This window comes from Eurosta solidaginis, chromosome 4, assembly GCF_040869045.1.
Source record: "Eurosta solidaginis isolate ZX-2024a chromosome 4, ASM4086904v1, whole genome shotgun sequence".
NCBI classification, from domain to species: domain Eukaryota; kingdom Metazoa; phylum Arthropoda; class Insecta; order Diptera; family Tephritidae; genus Eurosta; species Eurosta solidaginis.
Window position 1 is genome coordinate 152,190,865 of NC_090322.1, and position 23,919 is coordinate 152,214,783.

The window sequence follows — 23,919 nt, forward strand, 5'->3', positions numbered from 1 at the left end:
TTCGATTTATAACGGGATTGTTAGGAAAAACTAAACGATGTGTTATCGAAAAGTTAAAGATTTGTTATCAAAAATTTTGCGATTTGTTGCCGAAAACCATATGTTTATCATCGAAGAATTATCGATATGCTATCAAAAATTTATTGATTTCATATGGATTTGTTATTGAGTTATGGCTTTTTTATAGGAGTGCTACCAATTTGTTGTCGGCGTGTTATCGAATTATTAAAAGCTATCGATTTTTTAACGAAAATTTATCGGTTTTAGGTCAAAAAGCTATCAATTTCTAACGGAGTCTTACTAATTTGATGTTCAAAAATCGACACTGATGATGGCGCAATGCTGAAACCGGTTTGTCCTCAATCCAAATTTGACAAAGGATAACGGAAAATCATTCCAGTATATATCAATTGACCATCCAGCAGGAAAATCAACTCAACAAAATGAATCAGTTACCAATTTGTTATCGGCCTGTTATCGATTTTTATCATTCATAATATGAACCTCATACATAGATACGTATTTCAATGTCTCCTTAGCAAGACCTGGAAAGTTAGATTTTGCAATGCCACAGTTATGCTATCAACATCTTACGCCGGTCCCCAACGGTTCGAAGAGATTATTCCTTATAAGCATAGCCCCTTTTGTGCTATCCGAAGCCTGATTACAAGTCGACAGTTTTTTACAATCCTTTTATTTTGTAAAGGGACCGAATAAGTATAGTGGCCGGCTTGTTATAGTAGGAAAGAGTATATTTTGGTTATCATGAGGGAATACCTTTTACAAAAGAATGTGCTATCAATGGAGTACTACCCGTTTCGTCGATCAAATGAGCGGTAAACAATTCATGTCTAAAACGCGGGCTGCAGTTGGAATATTCCCTGCCGCGCTACAAAATCCAGAGAGAAGGAACGTGAATTAGCTTAATATTAATGCATAATAATAAATCATTTGCAGCACTCTTTGCGAGCTGCCTTAACTGTTTTTCTACAGAAAATGGGAAAGATCAGCCATATGTACCAAAAATACAACGATACCATTAGCTTAGAGCTATTTCTGCCTAAAACATTAAAAAGCTGTATTTCAAAGTGCTTTAATAGAATTGCTAATAAATATTGTACGGGTAACAAATTTTATCAATGAATTATCGATTTTTCATGGACAAGTTGTCGCTTTGTTATCGAAAAGTTATCGATTTTCCATCGAAAAGTTATCGAAACTAAAACAAATCGAATGATTTTTTGAAGAGTTATGGATTACTTACCGAGAAGTTGTTGATTTGTAATCCAAAATTTATTGATTTGCTATCATCGACTATCGATTTTTTAGCAAAAAATTGTCATGTTATCGGAAATTTTTTGATTTATGAACGCGAAGTGATCGATTATCTATCGAAGAGTTGTCGATTACTTATCGAAAGTTATCGATATATTATCACAAAGTTATCGGTTTGTTATGGGAAAGTTATCGAGTTGGAATCCGAAACTTATACATTTTTTATCGGCGTGACTTGGTGGAGGAGAGAGAACAGCAAGAGGAAGAGTACAAATAATCGGGATTTGGGCAGGTATAGGGAGATGTAAATGGAGCAGGAAAAGAACATATCATCTGAGTATACTTCGGCAACAAGCTTAGTGCCAAACTCTAAAAGCTTAGTTAAGAGACTGGGAATCCCAGCAGTTATCGGTTTGAAAAACGCATACCAACTAATACCGCTAAAAATGATTTGGTAAGCAATACAAAGCCCAAAAGTTTTAATGTGGTCATATTAGTCGTTCTCTAGATGATCCGATTAGTACCTTAATGGTGCTTGTTACTGGAACATACCGGAACTATATACGGCAAAGGACAATCAACATCGATAACACTCCCCAAAACATTCAGTGAAACTTTGACCGGGAAAATCGACAGTCCGGCTAGTACTGTTACTTTCGCAGCATTCTCAAAAAACAATATAGTGCGTTTTTGCGCTACAACAACAACAAACACAACAGCTGCTATGGGCTAGAATAATTAGACCAGTTGTATTTATTAAGAAAATGGCGAAAGACAAAGAATTTGCCAAATCCCACAAATTGCATTAAAACATCCTTAATCAGAAAAATACTTCTTTACTCTAAAAAAGTTTTGCCGAAGTGGGATTCAAGGAGCTGTGTATCGCAAGTTTTCAAAGGGATCAAGTTATAGCATCGCCAAACCAATTTGCAACCTCAGCTACTGGCGGCGAATCCTTTATATTTGGCAGGCGATCCCAATTTCCTTACAGAATGAGGGCATTGGAAGACCTATAAGATTGGACATGGTCATATCAAATCGTTCTTGTGTTGGTTGGGCTAAGTAATACGTTGGTGGTGCTATTTTGCTGAACGTTGCTGATCAATATCGGACAGAGGTGTTCAACATCCATGCAACTCCCCAAAACTTTCGAGGAATATCTTGATTCCTAGAAGAAGAAGAATATATTACCGATTAGTACTACACTTCTAATAAGCCCTTCTCAATGGCTTTTTTAATGAAAATAATTTGTTTTTATACTTTACAACCAGGTATATGACATATATTTAAAATTTATTCAAGACCTTTTTATGATTTTGTGTTTCACATACACATAGGGCACTCCGAACAATGCCAAAGCTTTACCGTTACTTTGTAAAGTTGTTGCAGAAATTTTGAAACTCTAGAAACTGACATCGGCGTTTACGCATGCCTATGTATCTATGTGAGTGCGGGTATTATAATGTGTCAAAGTAGTTGGCCGTGGTCTTATCGCTATGTGCGACAAAAAAACTTGGTGTCAACAGTTTAATAGTTCACCTGTACAATGAAGTGCTTAAAACCAAAAATAACTAAAACAACAAGAAAAAGCAGTAACAGCAACAATGTAAATATTTATTACTACCGCAGTACGTGTGCAAATGTTCCAAACACTCACACATTCACGTTGCTTTGTCGGAATGCGAATTATATTTCATTTTACACCATTTGACTACCAAGAAGCTTTTTGGATGGTCTGGGTCGGTCAGCTAATAAGAGACATACAGACAGAATGACAGACTCCCGCTTTGTATGTATTTGTAGCGTAGAATGACAGGTAGTCATAAAATTTTTTTTAGCATATTTGTACTGAATATAAATACCGTAGTCGTTCTGCATCTCGATATCAGTGCAAATTCGGTCATAGATACTCTCGTACAGGAGTTCATCACCTCCAAGCGTTCGTCATAATCTTATCTCTATTTTTTTGTTCTTCTGGCAGTGCCAATTGTAAAAAAGTGTAAGAAAAATGAAGGTCCTAATTGTTCTGTGTGCTCTTGTGGCGTTAGCTTCCGCAGGCTACATACGTAGCGGCTGGTCTGGTGGTTCCGGTGGATGGGGTGGCTCTGGTGGTTGGGGTGGCTATGGTGGCTATGGTGGCGGTGGTTATGGTGGAGGATACAGTAGCGGTTATTCTTCACCGAAAATTGTTAAAGTTATTACTTTACGAGGCGGAAGCGGTGGTGGATATGGTGGCGGCCATGGAGGCTATGGCGGTTATAGCAGTGGAGGTTACGGAGGTCATGGCGGTGGTGGATATGGTAGTTATGGCAGCTATGGTGGTGGTTGGAGAGGTGGAAATAGTGGCTGGAACAGCGGTGGCGGCTGGTGGTAAAGAAAAAATTATCGTCGGCTTGACACCAATGTTACTCTGAATTTTTTGAAGAACGTTTGTTGTGATTTGTTTTTATATATGTACATAATTAAAAATTTGTCTACTGCATTTTTTAAATAAAATTGGTTTTCAGTGAAATAATAATTTCGTTAACTTTTCGTTATATCCATCATTCACAGGCTATGGAAACACCGCGTGATATTTCTCACTCAATTAAAACGAAGATGATTTTTTCTTATAAATTGTAATTAGTATATTGATTTGGCCTTCTTCCGTGCTGCGCTTATACAGAAGCTGTAGAAATTATGTGCGGTGATACCAGGAAAGACGGCTGTCGAACGGTTTCTACGGAACACAGAACTGATGGTCTCTCTAATCGGCCCCCACACTGGCTAACTGAGAGCAATCGTCGCTTTATTATTTAACGGTCGCTTAGCCGCCCAAGCAATTTTAGCAGTTTCGTAAAAAGTCACGCCAGCTACGTCTGTTTCGCGATAGCCGACGCCAATTTGGAACACCAAAGGAGGTCACGTCTTCCTCCACCTGCCTCTCCCAACTCAGTGGATTCCCCTTCCTCTGCTTTCAAACTGCGGTGTCGGAAAACATGACCTGGTCAGGGAAGCCTTTGGGTTGGGACATATTTATCTGCCTTGCGTAAGAACCGTGTGTGGCGCTCAAAAATTATGGGCCTAGAGACCAGAAACTACACACTGTTTTTGCAACCATGTATACGGAGAACATATATACTTAATAGAAATAGATTTATTAGGAATAGGTTTAACGCTTTCTTTCTACCTCAGAGTGGAGTTATGAGACGGCCAAAGCGTATCGATCGTCTCGATGTAAATAACTCACTCGTCCTTTCTGGTATACACTGGGAGATGAAGATTTATGCACCACACAGAATTCCAAAAAAAAACCCTCTTGGATCTTATTCGATAGTTAGTGTAAAAATAAAACTCCCATCAAATCGACAGAAAATGTGGACGATCGGGTAATGCCTCTAGCGAAAAGTTTCCCGGTAGCGTAGAAACTTGTCTGTTTAATGTCCAGGTGAAAGAAGACATTGATTCCTTGCGGGAATACAAGCTATACCGACTTTAGTAAGTCAAATCTTGCAAAGGTTTTCAATGAATGTCACGAATGTCAAAGGGAGACTTTCAGAACTACTTGTCGTCCCTGAGGTAATATAAAAATAACGTACGCACTGCAAAGAAAAAATCTTGGAAAAAATATTGAAACTGGATTATGCCCACCAAGCACTAAGCAAGACTTGGCAAGATCCTTGCTATGATTATTCAAATAAAGCATTTGCGAAGTGTGCTGATGGAACGTTGGCAGAATCAGCTGATAGGATACTTGACGCCCTAATATATGCTCACATTCTGGAAAACCACAGGTGTGTACCGCGTATAGCAGAAACGGTACATCAGGAAGTACCTGATGAGTTATTTGAAATGATAGTGCCCTATGAGAGAACTGACTTGATATTCTTCTTAGTGAAAACCAGAAATCTGTAGTTAAGAATATCATGAAAACCTTGAGTGCGTGTATCTATCATAACAATATTACCGCCGCATGTAGGAAAACAATGGTGGTTTTTAGTCCAAATGCGAGCAGAAGGGAACATGATCTGGCGGAGGGTTTCAAGTTAATCACGTACTTCGTCTTACAAACTCGAGAGATTAATAGACATACACATATGGGAGCTGTTTGGTGAGTCCCCCTTGCTATGGCTCAACACGCGTCTTTAAGGCGAAAATCCGCAGAGACTGTGCTACATGAAGTGGGTCGAATAGTGTTAAAATCCCTTCTGCATAAACAATTTGCTCTGGTCTCGTTTGTAGATGGGGAAGACACCTTCAATAACGTGAAAGTAGCCGCGATAGAATCTGCTCTTGGCGCGGCAAGGATTGCAGAATCAACTGCCTTCTTCCCAACCCTGAGATATCAACTGGGCTGGAGCAGCAATGGTTATTAAGCACATATGTAGAGGTACACCACAGAGCGGGGTGCTCTCACTTCTGCTGTGGCTCACTACCATAAGTGATATCCTGTCAAAACTCAGGAACATGACGAACGACAAAAACGCCGCGGTTCTGAATTCGGCACCCTTTCATTCCGTGACGAGCGCAATTATGGAAAGAGTGGTGGAAAAACTAAGCAGGTGAGCACAGGAACGCGGCTTTACGCTGAATCCGGAGAATACTGATTTAGTACTCTTCAAGAAAAAGTACAAGCCACCTGCCTTTGAAAAATATCTGAGACCAAAAATAGACTGCAAACTGAACTGGAAAGCGAATATTGAGGAGCGAGTATGGAATATAAATCGTTGCTCGGCAAGAATGGTGCTATGGTTGTATGCGACAGTGGTGCAACCAACACCAACGTATTGCTCCGTAGATTGGTGGAATCTTTTCGGAAGAAATAAAAATTTGCCAGCCTACAGAAAGCTCAACACAATGATTTGCTTAAACCGATCTGAGGCTTAGGGAGTCTACGTGCTAGCAAGTTCCTCATAAAGGGCCTTAATCTATTTCCTAACATACTCAATTGGCGTCATACCTCTTAAACGGTTTGGCCGTCCAACAAGAAGCTCGAGTCGCTTCTGCATTTGGCTAATTTGAGTCAATTGGTAACATCAAGGAAATTTAAATCGTTTTTCACATAGTTCTTCCAGCGGAGTGAAGGCTGACCTTTTCCTCTGCCTTTCTTGACTGAAGCATCATCTTTTATTCGCATAGCATGGTATAGTCAGCGTAGCTGCTGGATTTTAATTCGCTTTTATATTACGTTGATATCTCGTACTTAGAGTCGCTGACTACTGCAGAGGCTGCAATAACAAAACGACGAAGGCAATGTCAAAAGCAGGCCAACAGATTATAGAACAATGGATGTGGCTGAAACGTCGGATAGCGGATGTAAAGAGGTAGGGTCTGGTTATTTTTGTAACGTGTTGGTTCAATGTTAAGGCCCGGTTTTTCAGCGTAAGTTTAAACTCCATTTGAAACTGAAGCCTGCCACTTTTGCCGCTTGTACTTTGATGAGCAGAAAAGGTTTTTGTTATCGATCATAGTAGCCATGTTAAAATCTATTAAGCTTCAACTGGAGTTAAAGCTCGCTTTGAAAAACCGAACCTACGTTATTTGCCTTTTGGCATTTCCATCATACTGTTTTGATCCATATTGAAAATAAAGCCCCCACCAAAGATTCATTCCTGATACGAACTGTTATAGACTTTATTTAATTTATCTTTCTTGATTCCAGATCTATGTATTGCAGTTAATACTTGGCTCTTCAGTACATACTTTACACTCACTTATGCATACGTACATACATACATAAATATATTTACATGTAATACTTGTAATAGCAAGCTCATATGTAAATATTTTAAATGAGTGTACAATAAAACAATTAAAAAATATATCATGCAAATACATAAAAAATTTTGAGAAACAATAATTGTAATAAAAAACAGAAAAGCGAATAATAATTTGTATTCATTAATCACAAATGTTTTATTTTTGTAAACGAAGTGGTAACAACCTGAGAACATAAGGACCATAAAGTACACGTATGTAGATACAATAGTAATGAGAATATCGTAATGTAAGTATAAGATCAACACTATTAGGCCCGAACATTTTCCAAATCAAGTTGTTTTCCGCCAAATTCTTGAACTGTCGAATAAATAACTCAAATATTCACAATAGCAAAATTTTCTTTATTGACACTACTTTGGCAGTAGTACTTCACAATTAGACTACTCGCGCGCATGACTGATAGCGTGTTAAAATCAAATTGACCGCTCGCCTATTTCTTCTAAGGTGCAGACTTTTCACGAACAGCCTGCTCGAATAGTTGTATCTCATAATTGGTTATTTAGCTTTATGCCTGTATATGTGCGAATGATGCCATTTTCTCTCTTAGCTGATGATTACATGATGTGTGACTGTTTCTTTTTCTTCTTCGCTTTTACTTGCAGACTAAACGTAGTATATACCAAATGTATTTTCTTCGCTCTTAGCTTTGCTGTTTACATGTACATGTGGCCGATTGCTTTGATGTTTACGTGCATGTGCGGCTGATTGCTATGGTGTTGTTGTGCATTTATTTACTAGCAGCATAGTGATGTATCGAAATGCTAATATTCACAACAATATGCTGAGCATTCTAGAATTAGGTATTTCTTATTTCAAATACACAAATAAAAAGACTTTGTTTACTTAATAGATAATAAATAGCTACAACGGCACCATTTTCCTCATATTTCTTCTATTTGCAAGTCTTCAAATTTTCACCATTTTTCGAAACTCATTTCAGTTTTGAAACGAAACCATAACTGATTTGTTTATAGTAAAAAAAATACAAAAGGAATTTTTTTCAACTAAACAATTTACATACTTTATAGGATCTACACCACATGTATCATTTCGATTTTCACGAGTCAGCCAGAGCCATGGCTGTGTGACTTATACAAAAATATTTTCGCTAACATATAGAAACTCTTGACTCTGACTCGCTATGTACAGAGTCTCTTAAAGTGTCGTTACATATATATACGCCAATCAGTCATAAAAAGCTTTACAATATATAAGAATGCATATTGATCGAATAAATAAAAATGTTGCTATGCGCATGCGCAAACTAGAAATATAAACATTTTCACACAACTTGTGTGTTCTCAGCCAACAATTCAAACATTAATTTGCACATCTGCCCACATATGTAAGTACCGATATACTTACATATATGTGCATGCAACTACCGACTGATGAGTGCATCTCAAGACATAAAAAACTTTAGATTGATTGCAACTAATGCAACCAGACAAATTAAATCGCATATTTATGTGCTCATCAAAGTAAAAGTCAATACAAACTCAGACTACCTCTTGGATGAAGGTTAATGATTAGCGATGGCAAAAATTAGTACTACTCAAGATTAATATGTTAAATGATTAAATAAAAAATAAAAGGGATTTTTTACAACAAGATCTGCACTCTCAGCGATTTTAAGTGAAACTAGAGTAGTCAGAAGAAATATATGTCTATATAATATATAATTCCGGCGTTCTCCCTGCGATGTATCTACTCTCCCAGTAAACAGAGACATTTTTTTGCTTCTGTAGAAGAAAATGTTTGTATCATATTGCCTCTCTCTCCTCTCTGCTTGTCTTTCCATCGTATCTTCTCCCTTTGACTTTCTCGAGTTTTTTCTTCTCTAAACACCCTTTCTTTCTTTTCTGCTGCCAACTTATTTCCTCCCCTCACCCTGACCCTCACTTTTTTATCTTCCTCTTCCCTTTATCTCTCTCCCCGTCTTCAATTCCTACTCCAATCCCTTATTTTCCTTTTTCTGTTTTTTAACTAAGGATTTTCGTATATCTCCATTTTCTATCTTCCTAATCTTCTTAACCACCACCCCTTGTTAAAACTCTAACCGAATTTCAAGAGAATGGCATCCTTAATTAAATCTTTTGGAATAGGTCGGTCCCGGAATGAAATATTTTTCAAATAATGAGCTAGTCATGGAAGTACCCATATACCGAATTTCAAACAAATCGCATTATACACTATTTTATTAGAAAAGGTCGGCCCCTAGTTAACTTTCCGACATTTGTTGTAAATCAACCATGCCTAATACCGGTCTGAGGACAAAATGTGGAACCCTATACATTTTCGCGTTTTTCTGTGGTGTAGTTTAGGCGTGATGCTCCGACCCGGTAAAGACTTTCACGTTTATGTATAGAGATACATTGTCGGTCCCATGGAAGACTAGCACTTTTATGTTATTCGCGTAAAAAACTAGCGCAGTTCGTTCTTCGCTTGGAAGCCTAGGTTGGTAGCACCTACAGCTAGAACGTGCAAGTTTTTCACGCGAACAACGACCTGCTAGTCTTTCACTTAAATAACGGACTGTGCTAGTTTTCCAAGCGAACAAAGTCTTTCATGGGAACTTGAAACGTGTAATACTTCGATGTGATCGATAAATAATAATAAATTAAAATAAATACAAGCCGCGATATACCCAAGTGGTGTAAGCCGAGCTTCTTGTCCAATTTGCGTAAGTAAGTTTTACGACGGCTCCGAACGCAAGACAAATGAATTTTCGCTGAAAAGTTTTTCAAAACAGAAATACAATCCAAGTGTTTGGTGAACCACATTCGAGGGGGACTCAGCTTAAAGAACCGTTTTCCAAAATATTTGATGTTTCTTTCCCCGAGACTTGAAACTCTGGACATTCAGCTCGGTAGCACAATTCCAACACGGCCGCAAACGCTTGGCGTGTTTAATTTTTCTATCTTACGGCCGATTTCTCATGTGACCTTTAAAATTTATCTGTCCTATAAACACGAATATGAACCAAAAAATGCTTTTATAGGACAGAGAAACCTTAAAGTTTACTTGAGAAAACGACTCTTAAAATTGTTAAACCATATGCAAAATAGTAAAATAGTTACTAAGCGTATTCATGATATTGTGTCGAATACAAGCAATTGATGCTGGCGAATAAATGCTATAAAATAATACTAAGAAATATATGTATACTAGCAGACCCGTCAGACGTTGTTTTGCCCTAAATTTGGTCTATCTGCATACATTTTAATAAGCTTTTTCCGTCTAACTCTTTCTTCGTCTCACTCTATCTCTTTCTCAGTCTCCTTTTCTTTTCCTCTTTTCTCTTCTCTCAAGTTTTTCCCATTCTTCCTCATCCCTTATTGCCAGGTAAATCGAATAGGACGTATGTAAATAGTTATGTGGGTATTATTAATTCATGTCTTTATTTCGGCTTCGCATGCATATTTATCAGTTTTCCAGGTTGATGCGACTAAATCGAATATGATAATGAAAATTACTTTAAAGCTCTCACCAGCAGCTTTCATTTGCTATCCATATTACACACACATTCTAGGGGTATCCGGGTCCAGGTTTTGGCTATATCTTGAGACCCTAGTCACCCAGCGATATAAAAATTACTCTGTACTAAAGCACTCAGCAACAGATTTCATTTGTTGTCCATATTCAATAAACGCATTCTAGGGGTACCCGCGTCCACGTTTTCGCTTATATCTCGAGACCCTAGACACCCGCGGGTATGAAAAATATCCCGTATTAAAGTACTCATAAACGGCTTCCATTTGATACCCATATTGTACAAACATATCCCAGGATTACCCAGGTCCACGTTTTGATCTCAATACCCTAGCCAGAACGGGAAAAATTATCCTATGTCTGTCTCCTGGCTCTAAGCTACCCTTGCACCAATTTTCAGCCACATATGTTCATCCGTTCCTTCCTCTTCAATCACTCTTTATCTATTAAAAAAGCGCATCAAAATCCGTTGCGTATTTTTAAAGGTTTAAGCATTCAAAGGGACATAGGAAGAGAAAAGGCGACTTTTTTTATACTATGTAGTGATGTACATCAATACATACCTATAAATCTACGCCCGAAGTTAAATAACGCAGCGAATGCTATATATGTACGTATGAGTCGCATCATGCCTCACTCAAAAGCAATAAGCGCGCACAGTTGACAGCGATCAACTACACACACGCATTTTTTGGTAAAAATGTTACTTTTGTTTAAGCAATTTGGCTGATATAAGAAAGGAAGCAAGTATTTTTTTTGACGCAGATCGAAGGTAAATATTTCAAAGTTTTACTGAAAAGTAGAATTTTTTAAATCCATCCATCCGTTTATGAGTTATAGCTGTGTAAACAAAAATTTTATGATTTGTTACTACATTTCGGCAATTGGCCACGCCCCTATAATATATACCTGCAATTTATATTAACTGTACCACCTCACGTAGCTAAGCTTTCAAATGCAAAAAACCGTTTTAAAATCGAAGCATTCTGTGTGAAGTTATGTGCGTACATGGCATTTAGCGACTTTATTTTATAAGATTTATAGATAGATGTAAACAGCATCTTAGAGCGACGACAGCATATACACCGTAACAAAGAGCGCAGATGACATTACTCACGCATGTATATGTATATAGCCAAATCCAATTTGAGATGCAGACACGAGAAATAAATAAGCAAGTGGACGTTCGAAAAAAACAAGACCCTAGGATAAATATGCGAGCGAGGCAACTGAGTGTATAATTGCGGCGCAAATGAAGGAATACTCAATCAGTTTGATTTTAAAACGTTGTAAGTGAAGTGCGCGAGTAATTTAATTGTGAAGTACTATTACCATAGTAGTGTTTTAAATAAAAAACATTTAAAGGCCTCATTCTCTATTACGAAATGAACGATCGTTTCGCCTCAGAGACGAATCGCTAGTGTATTTGCACTATGTTAAACGAAAGCAACATATCATTTGACAACTGCTTTCGCCTCCCTGTTTAATATAAAGTAAGAAACGTAAAGGCCGAATGAAAATGATAAAGAATACCATTGCTAGGGGAAATCTTTTGGAGACGAATCGTTCGTCTGAGATATAGTTCGCAATACAGAATGAATCCCTAAATAAAAAAATATTGCATGATTTTTTGAGTTACTTGTCCAACAGTTCAGCGATTCGAACGATAACACAAGGTGCAGAATAATCAAATATTATACCAGTCTAGTTGAGCTTTTTCGTTGTCAGTGCAAACTGTATATACTTTAGAACATTGTATGAAACCGTACAAAGTTTGAATTTTATATAGAAATCTGCGAAACAGGCGGTGAAATGTAGGAAATAGAACAGGGTTTTGGCATTTTTTATCGGCTCACTTGGGGATTAGCATAGTTTCAGGGATCTCAAGGAGTGCGAATAAAAAAACTTACATTTATATAGCAAGAAATCACTATCACTTTTTTAAATAAGTAATAAAAAATACTATGTGAGTTACGTATTTTCAATAAGAACAGTATCTGAAAAGCTTAGCTTCACAATCCTTTTGTTACCTTGAGTTTTCACTTCAGCGCTGATCAATATAACGCCAAAAGATGTAGCTTTGGCAGTTTGGTGGTTTGCTCGTCTTTGGTAAAACATTGGCCCCTTGTTTTTGAAACGTTCCATTAAATATTTTGAGTAGTGAGATGGGAAGAAAAAAGACGAGGAATGCAAACAGTCTGCTGATTTCAAACTATTAGAAGACGCTTTTATGGTCACTCTCGCATGCATACGATTTATTGAGTCAGTAGAAACTAAAATTTTCATGCCCTTGAATACCAAAATGTCTTGTTTGACAAACATCGCTTACAGCAAAATTTGTACTCATGGAACCCTTCTGCTATTTGTGCCCTACACAAAAACTCACCCGCTAGAATATTGACGTTCCCCTTTACGTCTGACTCATTATTCATATCACAGCAAACACATTTTGATAAACAAATTTTTTATAACTTTCGGTGGAGGATATAAGCTCGCAATTTAGAAGAGATATATGTCTCTGCTTTACCACTCCTTTTATCTTTATGTATGGGAAACATTTTGGTGCTCTCTATAATACTCACAGATTTATGTTGCTCTTACAATGAGCCTCGCTTAAATGGGTAGCGGTATTATTATTATTTTTTTTTTTTGTGTTGCAACTTTTTACACTATTAGCTTATGTTGTTGTGTATTAACAGTGCTTCGCCCCTTTCAATGGGCACAACCACTCATAAATTGTCAACAAAGTCCTCTAACGGGAGTCCAAGGAAACTGGCTTTTTCAACAGGGGCGGACCATAGGGAGATTGGTGGTAGAGGCGTAGGTTTCACATTACAAATGAAAAGATGGTTGATGTCATATGGGGACACATCACAATTAGCTGATATTCTTCTTCTTCTTTTTAACAGCTATTTAGTATTCAAATATTTAAATTCGCAATGGGTTGCTGGTCTGTTCATATTATGGAATGGTTTTTACTGTCAATTGCGAAGTACCGTCCGTTGCTTCATGATATTTTTTACCAGACAAATTTCACACCAAATGATCAGGTTTTCTCCGAAGTTATCATCGGCATCGTCCTAAAGAAGAAAGAGACGTCAACTTTTCCGTGTACTGTCCTTATTTGTTACATTACAAACCATTGTCCCGTTTACTACGATAACTAATAGATAACTTGTTGATGTTGAATCGATAAAATTTCGACAAAACCGACACCAAAAAAATTCGATAGCAGGCTTATAACTCGTCGATATCAAAACGCTAGCACACCCATAACAAATAGACCAATTTCGAGTAAAAATCGACATTTTTTCCATAATACCTAAATAAATAAATTTTTGATAACAAAACCTGTAGTTTTTCGATAACGAAACGATAACTCATAAAAAAAAAGCTAATAACTCAGTATTATGGCATCGACAACAAATTTGTTATAACATTGTGATAACTATTCGATGACTCGTCGAAACCGATAACTCGTCGAAAATATACGGATAACACGCCCATAACCCACCGATAACAATTCAATAAGTCCGGCCGGTACCGCTTTCGGTTTTAGCTTCTCATCTCTCCTTCTCCCTCTTTTTTTCTTGGCTTTTCTTTCCTGTACACTTGAAATGATGTTGTTGTTTGTTTTGTTAAATGTGCTACAAGGCTTCGTACATAATACATATACATACATATGATTCTATTCCGAACAAATTTTTCTTCGAGTTATGCCTCCCCAAACATAGGAAATTGCTTAGTCGTAAAGGGCGCGGTTCCACGCCCATTTTTTTAATTTGAAGTTTTTCCTATTTATTGTTATAAATCCACTTGGGAAATGAAATACCATTGATATAAAGCTCTTTTTTGCAAACATATAGCTTATTTTATTCGCCCACGACCCTTTTAAAAATCTTTTATATAAAAGGGGGCGGGGTTTAACCGATTTCATTACTTTTTCTTCAAAGCATTCCTTATAGTAAAGGCAACCTCTCTGTCGAATTTTGTTACGTTAGGTTTAACGATTTTTGATTTATGATAATATTTGTAAAATTGATTTTATCACAAGTGGGCGCTGCGACGCCCATTTTAGAAATTTTTTTCAAATTATTTATTAAGAGTCAGTATCAGTACACACGTCAAATTTTAACATTCTAGGTGTATTATTTATTAAATAATCAGGTTTTTTGTGTTTTCCAAAATGTTATATATATAAAAGGTGGCGTGGTTATCATCCGATTTTGCTTATTTTCAATACCAAACTATTCTGTTGTTGTTGTTGTTGTAGCAATGCTCGCCCCACCCAATAGCCGCGACCGATCACAAATTGTCATCAATATCCTCTAACGGGAGTCCAAGGAAACTTGTTGTTTCAACAGGGGTGGACCATAAGGAAAGGGGTGTTAGAGGCGTTGGTTCCACATTACAATTAAATAGATTGTTGGTGTCATGTGGGGACACATTGCAAGCGGGACATACATTTTGTATGTCGGGGTTGATTCTGGATAGGTAAGAGTTTAACCTGTTACAGTATCCAGAACGAAGTTGAGCAAGAGTGACACGCGTTGCCCTGGGGAGTATGCGTTCCTCTTCCGCGAGTTCTGGATATTTTTCTTCAAGTACTGGATTCACCGGCAATTCCCGACATAAAGGTCCGACGTCTGTCTATGGAGTTCACCAAGGACCTGCTTGTGTTTTTTAGCTTAATACGGCTGGGTTCTCAGGTGCCGTATTTCCTCAAAATGCTTACGGAGATGACTCCTTAGGCCCCTAGGCGGTGCTGGTTCGTCAATCAGATGTCTGTTGGGATGCCCAGTTTTCTGGGTATTCAACAGAAACTGTTTGGTCAGCATCTCATTTCTCTCCCTGATGGAGAGTATTCTCGCCTCATTATGCAGATGGTGTTCTGGGGACATAAGAAGACAGCCCGTGGCGATTCTGAGAGCAGTATTTTGGCAGGCCTGTAGTTTCTTCCAGTGGGTGGTTTTTAGGCTTGGCGACCATATGGGTGACGCGTAGCACGTAATCGGCTGGCTAATTGCTTTGTATGTGGTCATGAGCGTTTCTTTATCTTTTCCCCAGGTACTGCCAGCAAGTGATTTGAGGATTTTATTACGGCTCTGAATTCTCGGAACAACTGCGGTTGCGTGCGCACCAAAATGTAGATCCTGATCAAACGGCACCCCCAAGATTTTGGGGTGTAGGACAGTCGGTAGCATAGTGCCATCGACGTGGATGTTCAATATGGTCGACATTTGGGGCGTCCATGTTGTAAATAAGGTCGCGGAAGATTTAGTCGGTGACAATGCCAGGTTTCGCGAGGCGAAAAAACTGGAGAGATCAGGGAGATAGCCGTTTATTTTATTGCATAGCTCATCGATCTCTGGGCCTGGGCCTGTGGCCATTATTGTGCAGTCATCGGCGTAGGAAACGATTGTGACTCCTTCCGGTGGTGAAGGTAGCTTAGATATGTAGAAATTAAACAAAAGTGGGGATAGGACACCACCCTGTGGCACCCCCTGTTTAATTCTCCTTGGTTTTGATGTTTCGTTTCTGAATTGCACCGATGCCTGCCGACCACCCAGATAATTTGCGGTCCACCTTTTAAGACATGGGGGAAGGGTAGACCCTTCCAGGTCTTGCAGTAACGAGCCATGGTTGACCGTATCAAAGGCTTTTGATAAGTCTAGCGCTACGAGTACTGTTCTATGGTGGGGGTATTGATTCAAACCGCAATTTATCTGGGTGTTAATGACATTTAGCGCGGAGGTAGTGCTATGGAGTTTTCTGAAGCCATGCTGATGAGGGGCTAGCTGCAAATGTGCTTGTAAATAAGGGAGCAAAATGGCTTCAAGCGTCTTTGCCACTGGCGATAGGAGAGATATCGGACGATATGACTCACCTATGTTAGCTGGTTTCCCAGGCTTTAGTAGCGGGACCACCTTGGCCATTTTCCATTTCTCGGGTATGACAAAGGTGGAAAGAGACAGGTTGAAGACATGCGCTAAATATTTGAAACCCTCTTTCCCTAGGTTTTTTAGCATCGGCATGGCTATGCCGTCTGGGCCCACTGCTTTGGATGGTTTAGCGCGACCAATGGCGCCCTCAACCTCTCTAGCGGTGATGGTGACTGGTGACGCGCTGAATTTGTGTTTATGTGCGTGTCTATTGGCTCTCCGTCTACCTTTGTCAACCGTAGGATGCATTATATATTGTCGGCAGAAAGCGCTCGCGCATTTTTTCGCATTCGACAGCACCTTATCGCCAAAGGCGATGGAAACTTTGTCTTTGTGCTTAGTCGGATTCGATAGGGACTTTAAGGTGGACCAAAGTTTACCTACACCGGTAGAGAGGTTACAACCTCTTAGGTGCTCTTCTCATTTCGTCCGCTTGTGTTCGTCCACAAGCAATCTGATGCGTTGGTTTATATCCCTTATTTGGCGGTCGCCTGGATCAAGCTGTCTTATAAGGTCGCATTCCCTTGCTAAGCTCGCGGCCTCCGGCGGGAAGTGGGGCCGGATTTCGGGAATTCTCCCGGCGGGAATGAAATGTGCCGAGGCGGATTCAATGACCTTACGGAAGGCACGCTCCCCTTGGCGGGCATCAGTCGGGATAGGGAGGGCAGCAAAGCTGCTGTCTGTTGCAGATTTATATTCTTCCCACTTTCCTTTTTTGAAGTTTATGAAAGTGCGTTTTTCGGTGACGAGAAGTCGGCGGTACGCTCGAACGAAATAAGTATGGGCAGGTGGTCGGATGCCTATGTTACCATCGGCTGCCAGTTGACGCAGTTTACGAGTTCTGCGGTCACGATTGAGATATCTGGCGAGCTACGACAGCTTCCTACCATACGTGTGGGGGCGTCTCCGCTTATTGTGCAGAACGTCGTTTCTTCTATTTGATCCGCCAACATCTCACCCCTACTGTCCGCCCGAAAGTTTGAATGCCATAGGTCGTGATGGGCATTGAAATCGCCTAAGATAATGCGATTGTTGCCAGTGAGTAAGGCCTCGATATTAGGGCGGTATCCACTGGGGCAACAGGTGACAGGAGGGATGTAGATGTTGATGATTTCTAGATTTGCATCGCCTGACCGAACAGATAGGCCTTGACGTTCTCAGACATTGTCCCTGCGGTCGATGCCAGGATCAAATATATAATATTGCACAGAGTGGTGTATAATAAACGCGAGGCCGCCTCCATTTCCGTTCTCGCGGTCTTTCCTGTGGACATTATACCCAGAGCAGGTCTGCAATGCAGATCTTGCTGTGAGTTTAGTCTCTTGAATCGCAGCAATGCGGATGTTGTGCCGCTTCATGAAATCGACTATCTCCGTAATCTTCCCAGTTAGTCCATTACAGTTTAACTGCAGAATTCTGAAGTGCATGAGGGGTGACGCCGCCACTCTTGGGGTAAGTGACGGGTGACTACGCCTAGGTTGTGGAAGGCCAGGACGCAATTGCTGGTGTGGCCTTGGGACTGGGCGCCCTTGGGCAAGCATTGGAGTACCCGGATGATTTGGGGTTGCGACCTGGCAACATGGCGCGATGAAACCCGTCGAGGGGTTGCCGTCGCGGAGACCAGAACATCTAGGAAAGTGGCACCACCCAAGGCAGGAGCTGCGTTGAGCGGATGTCGCAAACCTATATATTCTGTGCTGGCAGACGGTGCAAACGGAGGTAGGGATTAAGAGTCTGTTTCCCTGACCTGCATGATTGCTGCCAGAAAAGAGGGGGGGGGGGGGGGGGGGGGGGGGGGAGAAGAAGACGGGGGCAGGGGCTGATGCTCAGCATTGCTACCAGCTCTACTACGAAGGTAGTAGTTATGAGTGGTTACAGCTGTTTGAGTTGTTGGCGCCGTGGGGCGCGAGCAGCAGCGGGTACTTGTTGTGGCTTGCTGAGCAGCGAGGCTGCTGGAAGGTAGTGGGGGGCGCTTAGGCGTAGACTACAGGACGCCCTTGGGCGTGAGCAGCAAGGAGCCACAAAAGATTTATAAAAGTTACGTGGACGTCGGGTTTTGGGATCAAGCCCAGAACAACCTGTCCGATGCAACCATTCCTTGCACGAGACACACTGAACAGAGTATGACCGTCCTAAAAAGATTCTTTTCTGGCAAATGCAGCAAAACCATTTCTCGCGACCGGGGTCAGGAGACGGACCCGGATTGGGTTCGATACCTTCCCGGACTAAGAGAATATGTAGCAGTCCTGCTGCAAGGTCGGGAAAAATCCCGAGTCGCTCCGGTACATAGAACCGACTGCCTTGGGAAGCGATTCTGATAATCTCGTGTACCAAATTTGGTGAAGATATCTCAATATTTACTCAAGTTATCGTGTTAACGGGCAGACGGACGGACAGACGGACGGACATGGCTCAATCAAATTTTTTTTCGATACTAATGATTTTGATATATGGAAGTCTATATTTATCTCCACTCCTTTATACCTTTACAACCAACCGTTATCTAATCAAAGTACAAGTACAGCTGGGTATAAAAACTCTCACATTAATAATCCAATATTTCCATTTATAGTGCAGAACATCATACATTTATCTGTTTAGTAATGTTTGACAGTAAAAGTTGCTGGCTCAAGAAGTTTTAGTGATGTGTTGACATTGAAAACTATGAATATTTATGAGTGAGAAACTGAGCCCAAACTCAAACATTTTAATCAACTTGTTTGCGTATCGAAAGGAGTGCACACTAAATTCAATCTCACTTATCGACGTTTAAACGCCAAGACGGTTTTGGCGATTGCATAGAATATTACGCCAGTATACTTTCCTGACCAAAACGTTCGCATCCATTCGCGTAATAATTCTACTATTAATATTATTATTATTATTTATAATAATATGATCTGATCAGAAAAGCGATTAGGACTATATTTGTTGCACCATACACGCTATTGGCATCAAGGGAAGGTCCATAACTCTTTCGGGGAAGTTTTCTCTCAAAATACTCTAAGAGCCATCCCTTATTCTCCCAATACCGTCCACGCTTCCGAGCATTGCGTTAGATTAGACTGACTGGTAACCATCCTGGCATGGGAAACTCACTTGGTCAACATGAAATTCCGTTGTAATGCCACTAAATACGAAGGCGACGTAAGCTTTAGCTACTCAGAGAATCGATAAATTTCCGAAAAAAGCCGTTACGTCCTGAATAATCCTCCGGGGATTAAACTGAAACGACACCGCCAAGATCTGGTGAAAGCTAACAGTCACGCTTGTAATAACTCAGTGGTTTCATGTGTCGCTATATGGACTCCGATTGGACAGTAATCCAATGAGATGCCTATATTCATTGTAAGATGATCGCTGGTAAGCCCAATAACTTCAGAAGGTAACATGCTATTTACCTGTTAGCACACGCCAGGCTAGTACTATATCTATAAGATTAGTTCAACACATCTACAAAAGAGCGAACTACAGGTGGCCAGGTAAGCTACAAATTATCTACACTCGGCAAAATATTTTAAGTTGAGCAGGAATAATGCCATCCAAGCCAGGAGACTTGTAGAGCTTGAACGAATCAATAGCCCACGCAAACAGATTTTCTCAAAGATGGATGATGCAGAACCAGCAATCGACAACATGGTACCAGTACAACCGAAACGTCAACAAAATGTTTTCGCTGTTACAAAGTAAGACAAAAACAATCGTGATTTTTGTTTTTACAGCATCGAGTTCTTCGCCTTGCGCTCATTCGCAGCGTGACATAATTTACGGCCTCCATATCCAGCGTAGAATTGGCGTTGCATTTTTTAGGGCCTTTGAGATTAACTTCATCAGTATACCCTTTCAAATTATATTTCTTATAATGGATTATTTCATTGCGATTTCGATCTGGTTAATAAATCGTACGAGTGGCAGTGACCATATTTGAAGCCTCGTTTAAGTTTTAATGGATCGAAGACGCCATTTCAAATCCTTGGAACACAAATTCGGATATAAGTGCATGCCGTCGCTACAGATTTGGTGGGGTTTGTTATTAATCAATGTAGAAACACTTTGTACGTCCGTTTCTGCAGGAATCCGCCACAGTCTTCAAACCCTCCGAAATCCATTTGTGCGCTACTTAGCGGAATATGTAGCACAAAGTGTTGCATTACTATTAGCATATGAGCCCAGTTTCCTAGGCGGCTGAAAACGCCTCGCAATATTCCGATTTTATTTCCAACTTCTTAAATATCGAGATCCATGCTCAACCCTTCCATACACATTGTAAAATCGACGGCTTTGGGACGAAATTTCAAATCCCAACCCACTAGCAAGCTGCTGAATAATCGATCCCTGCGACCCCTAAGGATTTTTTTGAAATACGTATTTCACTACTATATACTAGCTTTTGAACTCTGTTTGAAATTTGAAGTCCCTAGCTTAGAGGAAAGCTACATAAATTCGATCGCAAGCCTTCAACTATCGTGCGAATCACTTCTTTGCTCCGAAATATTTATTGAAGTTTCAAGGTTTTTAGCTCAGTGGGAAATCTCTAAGAAGTATGCAGAGGTTACTATAGTTATCCAGTTAAGTAAGATAGGTGTTGGTTTTATTTAATATATTTTATTACAAAAACTAGAACGTATGATTTCCAACATGAAAAATTGAATCAACCTCAAACCAGAAAATTTTTGAAAAACAGAAAAATCAAAACTGAAAATTAAATAATTTTTTTACATTTACAATAACAAAATTTTAAAGTAATAAATATTAAAGTAGAATAAATATAACTTAGTATAAAGAATAAACGAATTGAACATAAGAACTCTACAGTACTCCCCCTTCACGAAAAATTAACATCAAACAAATTAACTTTTACTCTCTTTTTCTGTGTATTATTAGTGGTATTTTGTGTGTGTGTTTCAATAATCAATGGTTTTAACCTATTTATAGAAATTGTTTTAATTTTATCATTAATTTCAAGTTTAAAATATTTCTTATCCTTTTCAACAACTCTGAAAGGTCCTTCATATGGTTGTTGCAACGAATGTTTATTTAAAACGCGAACAAAAACAAATATACACGTTTGTAGATCTTTAGGGACGTAAATTCCGGTATCAACATTTTTATGATGATTTAAATTAGTTTTAATATTCCGAAAATGTTCACGTAAACTACTCAAAATTTCAGTTGATGAATTATTCTCAGCTGATGGAACAACAAGTTCCCCCGGTAAACGTAAATTCTGGCCAAAAACTATTTCCGCTGGTTTAGCCATTAGACCGCATTTTTCTTCTCCATTAGCACAATTTTTCAACTGCTTCCACATGCATTTTGAATGCGTTTTCGTTAGAAAAATTAACGAAATTTGACGAAATATGTATATGAAAAAGAATGTTTTATGTCACTTGTTACACTTTTTTAACTATTTAATGAACGTTTTAAAGAAATTGCGGACATCGCTTTTTTCGTTTCTTAAAATTGTTTTCTTTTGTTCATTCAGGCAGGATCGCCATGATGTAGCCTCAGATAGTTTTTAAAATGTTTGTTTGTTAATATATAAAATATCTTTGACTACATTGATAAAAAATTGAAAACCGAATCCCTTAATCAAAAATTTCCTTTTTAAAGCAAATGAACAAAAGCATTCTTAAATCTAAACAAAATAAAAATACAAAGTATTATTTAAACAAGTAAATATATTTTAACAAAATCCCTACAGTTACCACTAATGAACTTGAGCGGGTAAAAATGTAGTTTCACAGGTGTAGCTATGAAAAAAATTATTATGGGAAATTTTTGTTCGACTTATATTGAGGTATTTTGGAAAGAGTAAAAAAAAGGGGCGGATCACGCCCATTTTCAAAATTTGTCTATGTTTTGTTTTCAGCTCAACCATACCATTACTGAGGTAGAAAATTAGTCAAATGTAGTTAAATACCATAGAGTTATTGCAAATTTTGTTAAGGTTAGACCTTGAGCCCTTTTGTCCCACGAAAAGCTTGTAAGTTCCTAAATCTCTTATAAGTTATTTAAAGTGGCGCAAAAAAATCCCAAACATTAGCTAATGCGATAAATTATATTTTACCCTTATAAACATGCCCGTTATTAGGCGTTTTTCTTCTCATTAATTTGTCGATAGTTCTCAAAGAAACTCGTGCTAATTGTGTTCTTGTGCTTAAAATAATTGTTCAAAATCGTTAATTCGTTACTGTTTTTAAATCGGAACCTGCATTTTAATACGGTAAGTTACAAAATATATATTTATGTTGTTTATTTTCAAAGATTTTGGATTTTTATTTACTTTCGGACGTTTATGTCCCTGCAGTATTTTTTGGTGGGACATTAATGTCCCAGTAGATAGTTTTCGAACCTATATATATTTAATGTTAATTTATTATAGGAACTGTGAATGTCAACAAAACTAAGTGAAAATGAAATCGCAGATATCATGGAAGACGAACAGAACGAGAGATCTTTCAGGTACTGATTTTATTAGTGGAAGCGATAGCCATTACGATCCCTCAGAAGGTAACAGTGACACTGAAGTTTACTCAAGTGACTCAGAACAAGGCTACTCGGATGAGGATGTTAACCGGAGTGATCAACATGAGACAGCAGTTGTACCTAATGTCACTAGTCCCGAAGTTATTATTTGGAGCTCTCCTAGTGACTCTTTCCTACCCAGAAAATTGGGCACCAATAGCCGTTATTGGAAAATCGCAGAGAGCATCTCATTCCTTGCAACACCGTCTAATATATATCGTAAAATCTTTCCAAAAAGTTTGTCACAATATATTGCACAGTGCACAAACGAAAGGATAGATATAATGCGTAAATCAAATGCTAAGCGGCAAAGAATAGCTGGTACAGATGCTGGTGAAGTTGATATAGTGATTGGATGCGTTTTTGAAATGGTATTTATATTGATCGCAGGTCAGCCAAGTGGTGGTCGCGTTGTAATGATGGGTGCTGAGAAAGCGTGTGTTATTCACTCGGAGGTGCATCGAAAAAAAATTCCTTTTCTAGACTTTATAGTACAACTTGCTGAGTCCTTTGTTGCAAAAGGTAGAGAGACCACCGCCAACAAAGATCTCGTCGGCAGGGAGGCCGATCAAACAGCTTGAGGAATATGAAAAACGTTGGCGAACATTTGCCGACCCAAGGAACTACGAGACGTCGATGTGCCTCATGCGCCCAGAGGAATTTTGAGAAAAGTACGAAAACTATTTGCAAAACTTGTAATTTGGCTTTTTGTAAAAACTGTTTCACTTCTGCTCATTCATAAATTATTTTGTGCTCTTTGCATATAATTTTGAAATGCTATGTATGAACTTATGAACAAAATGAAGTATTTTACTAAATTAAATAAAAAACTGAATAAATAATACTTTTATTGTTTAAAAAATGTTACGCATAAATGCGTAATAAATACGTATGGGACATATATGTCCCATTATAAAACCCT

General features: G+C 38.9%; 2 protein-coding genes across 2 annotated transcripts in view; one reads left to right on the forward strand and one right to left on the reverse strand.

Moving 5' to 3' along the window:
- LOC137248252 (vitellogenin-2-like) overlaps positions 1-23,919 on the reverse strand; it is a 295,451-nt gene that overhangs the window by 86,828 nt on the left and 184,704 nt on the right. The window lies entirely within an intron of this gene.
- LOC137248249 (uncharacterized) lies at positions 3,174-3,793 on the forward strand. The gene has a single exon (XM_067779125.1). The coding sequence runs from the start codon at positions 3,284-3,286 to the stop codon at positions 3,647-3,649; it is 366 nt and encodes a 121-aa protein (XP_067635226.1). The 5' UTR covers positions 3,174-3,283; the 3' UTR covers positions 3,650-3,793.

Excerpts from the sequence above, each read along its gene's own strand:
- LOC137248249 (XM_067779125.1), top strand. The coding sequence starts at position 3,284 with ATGAAGGTCCTAATTGTTCTGTGTGCTCTTGTGGCGTTAGCTTCCGCA.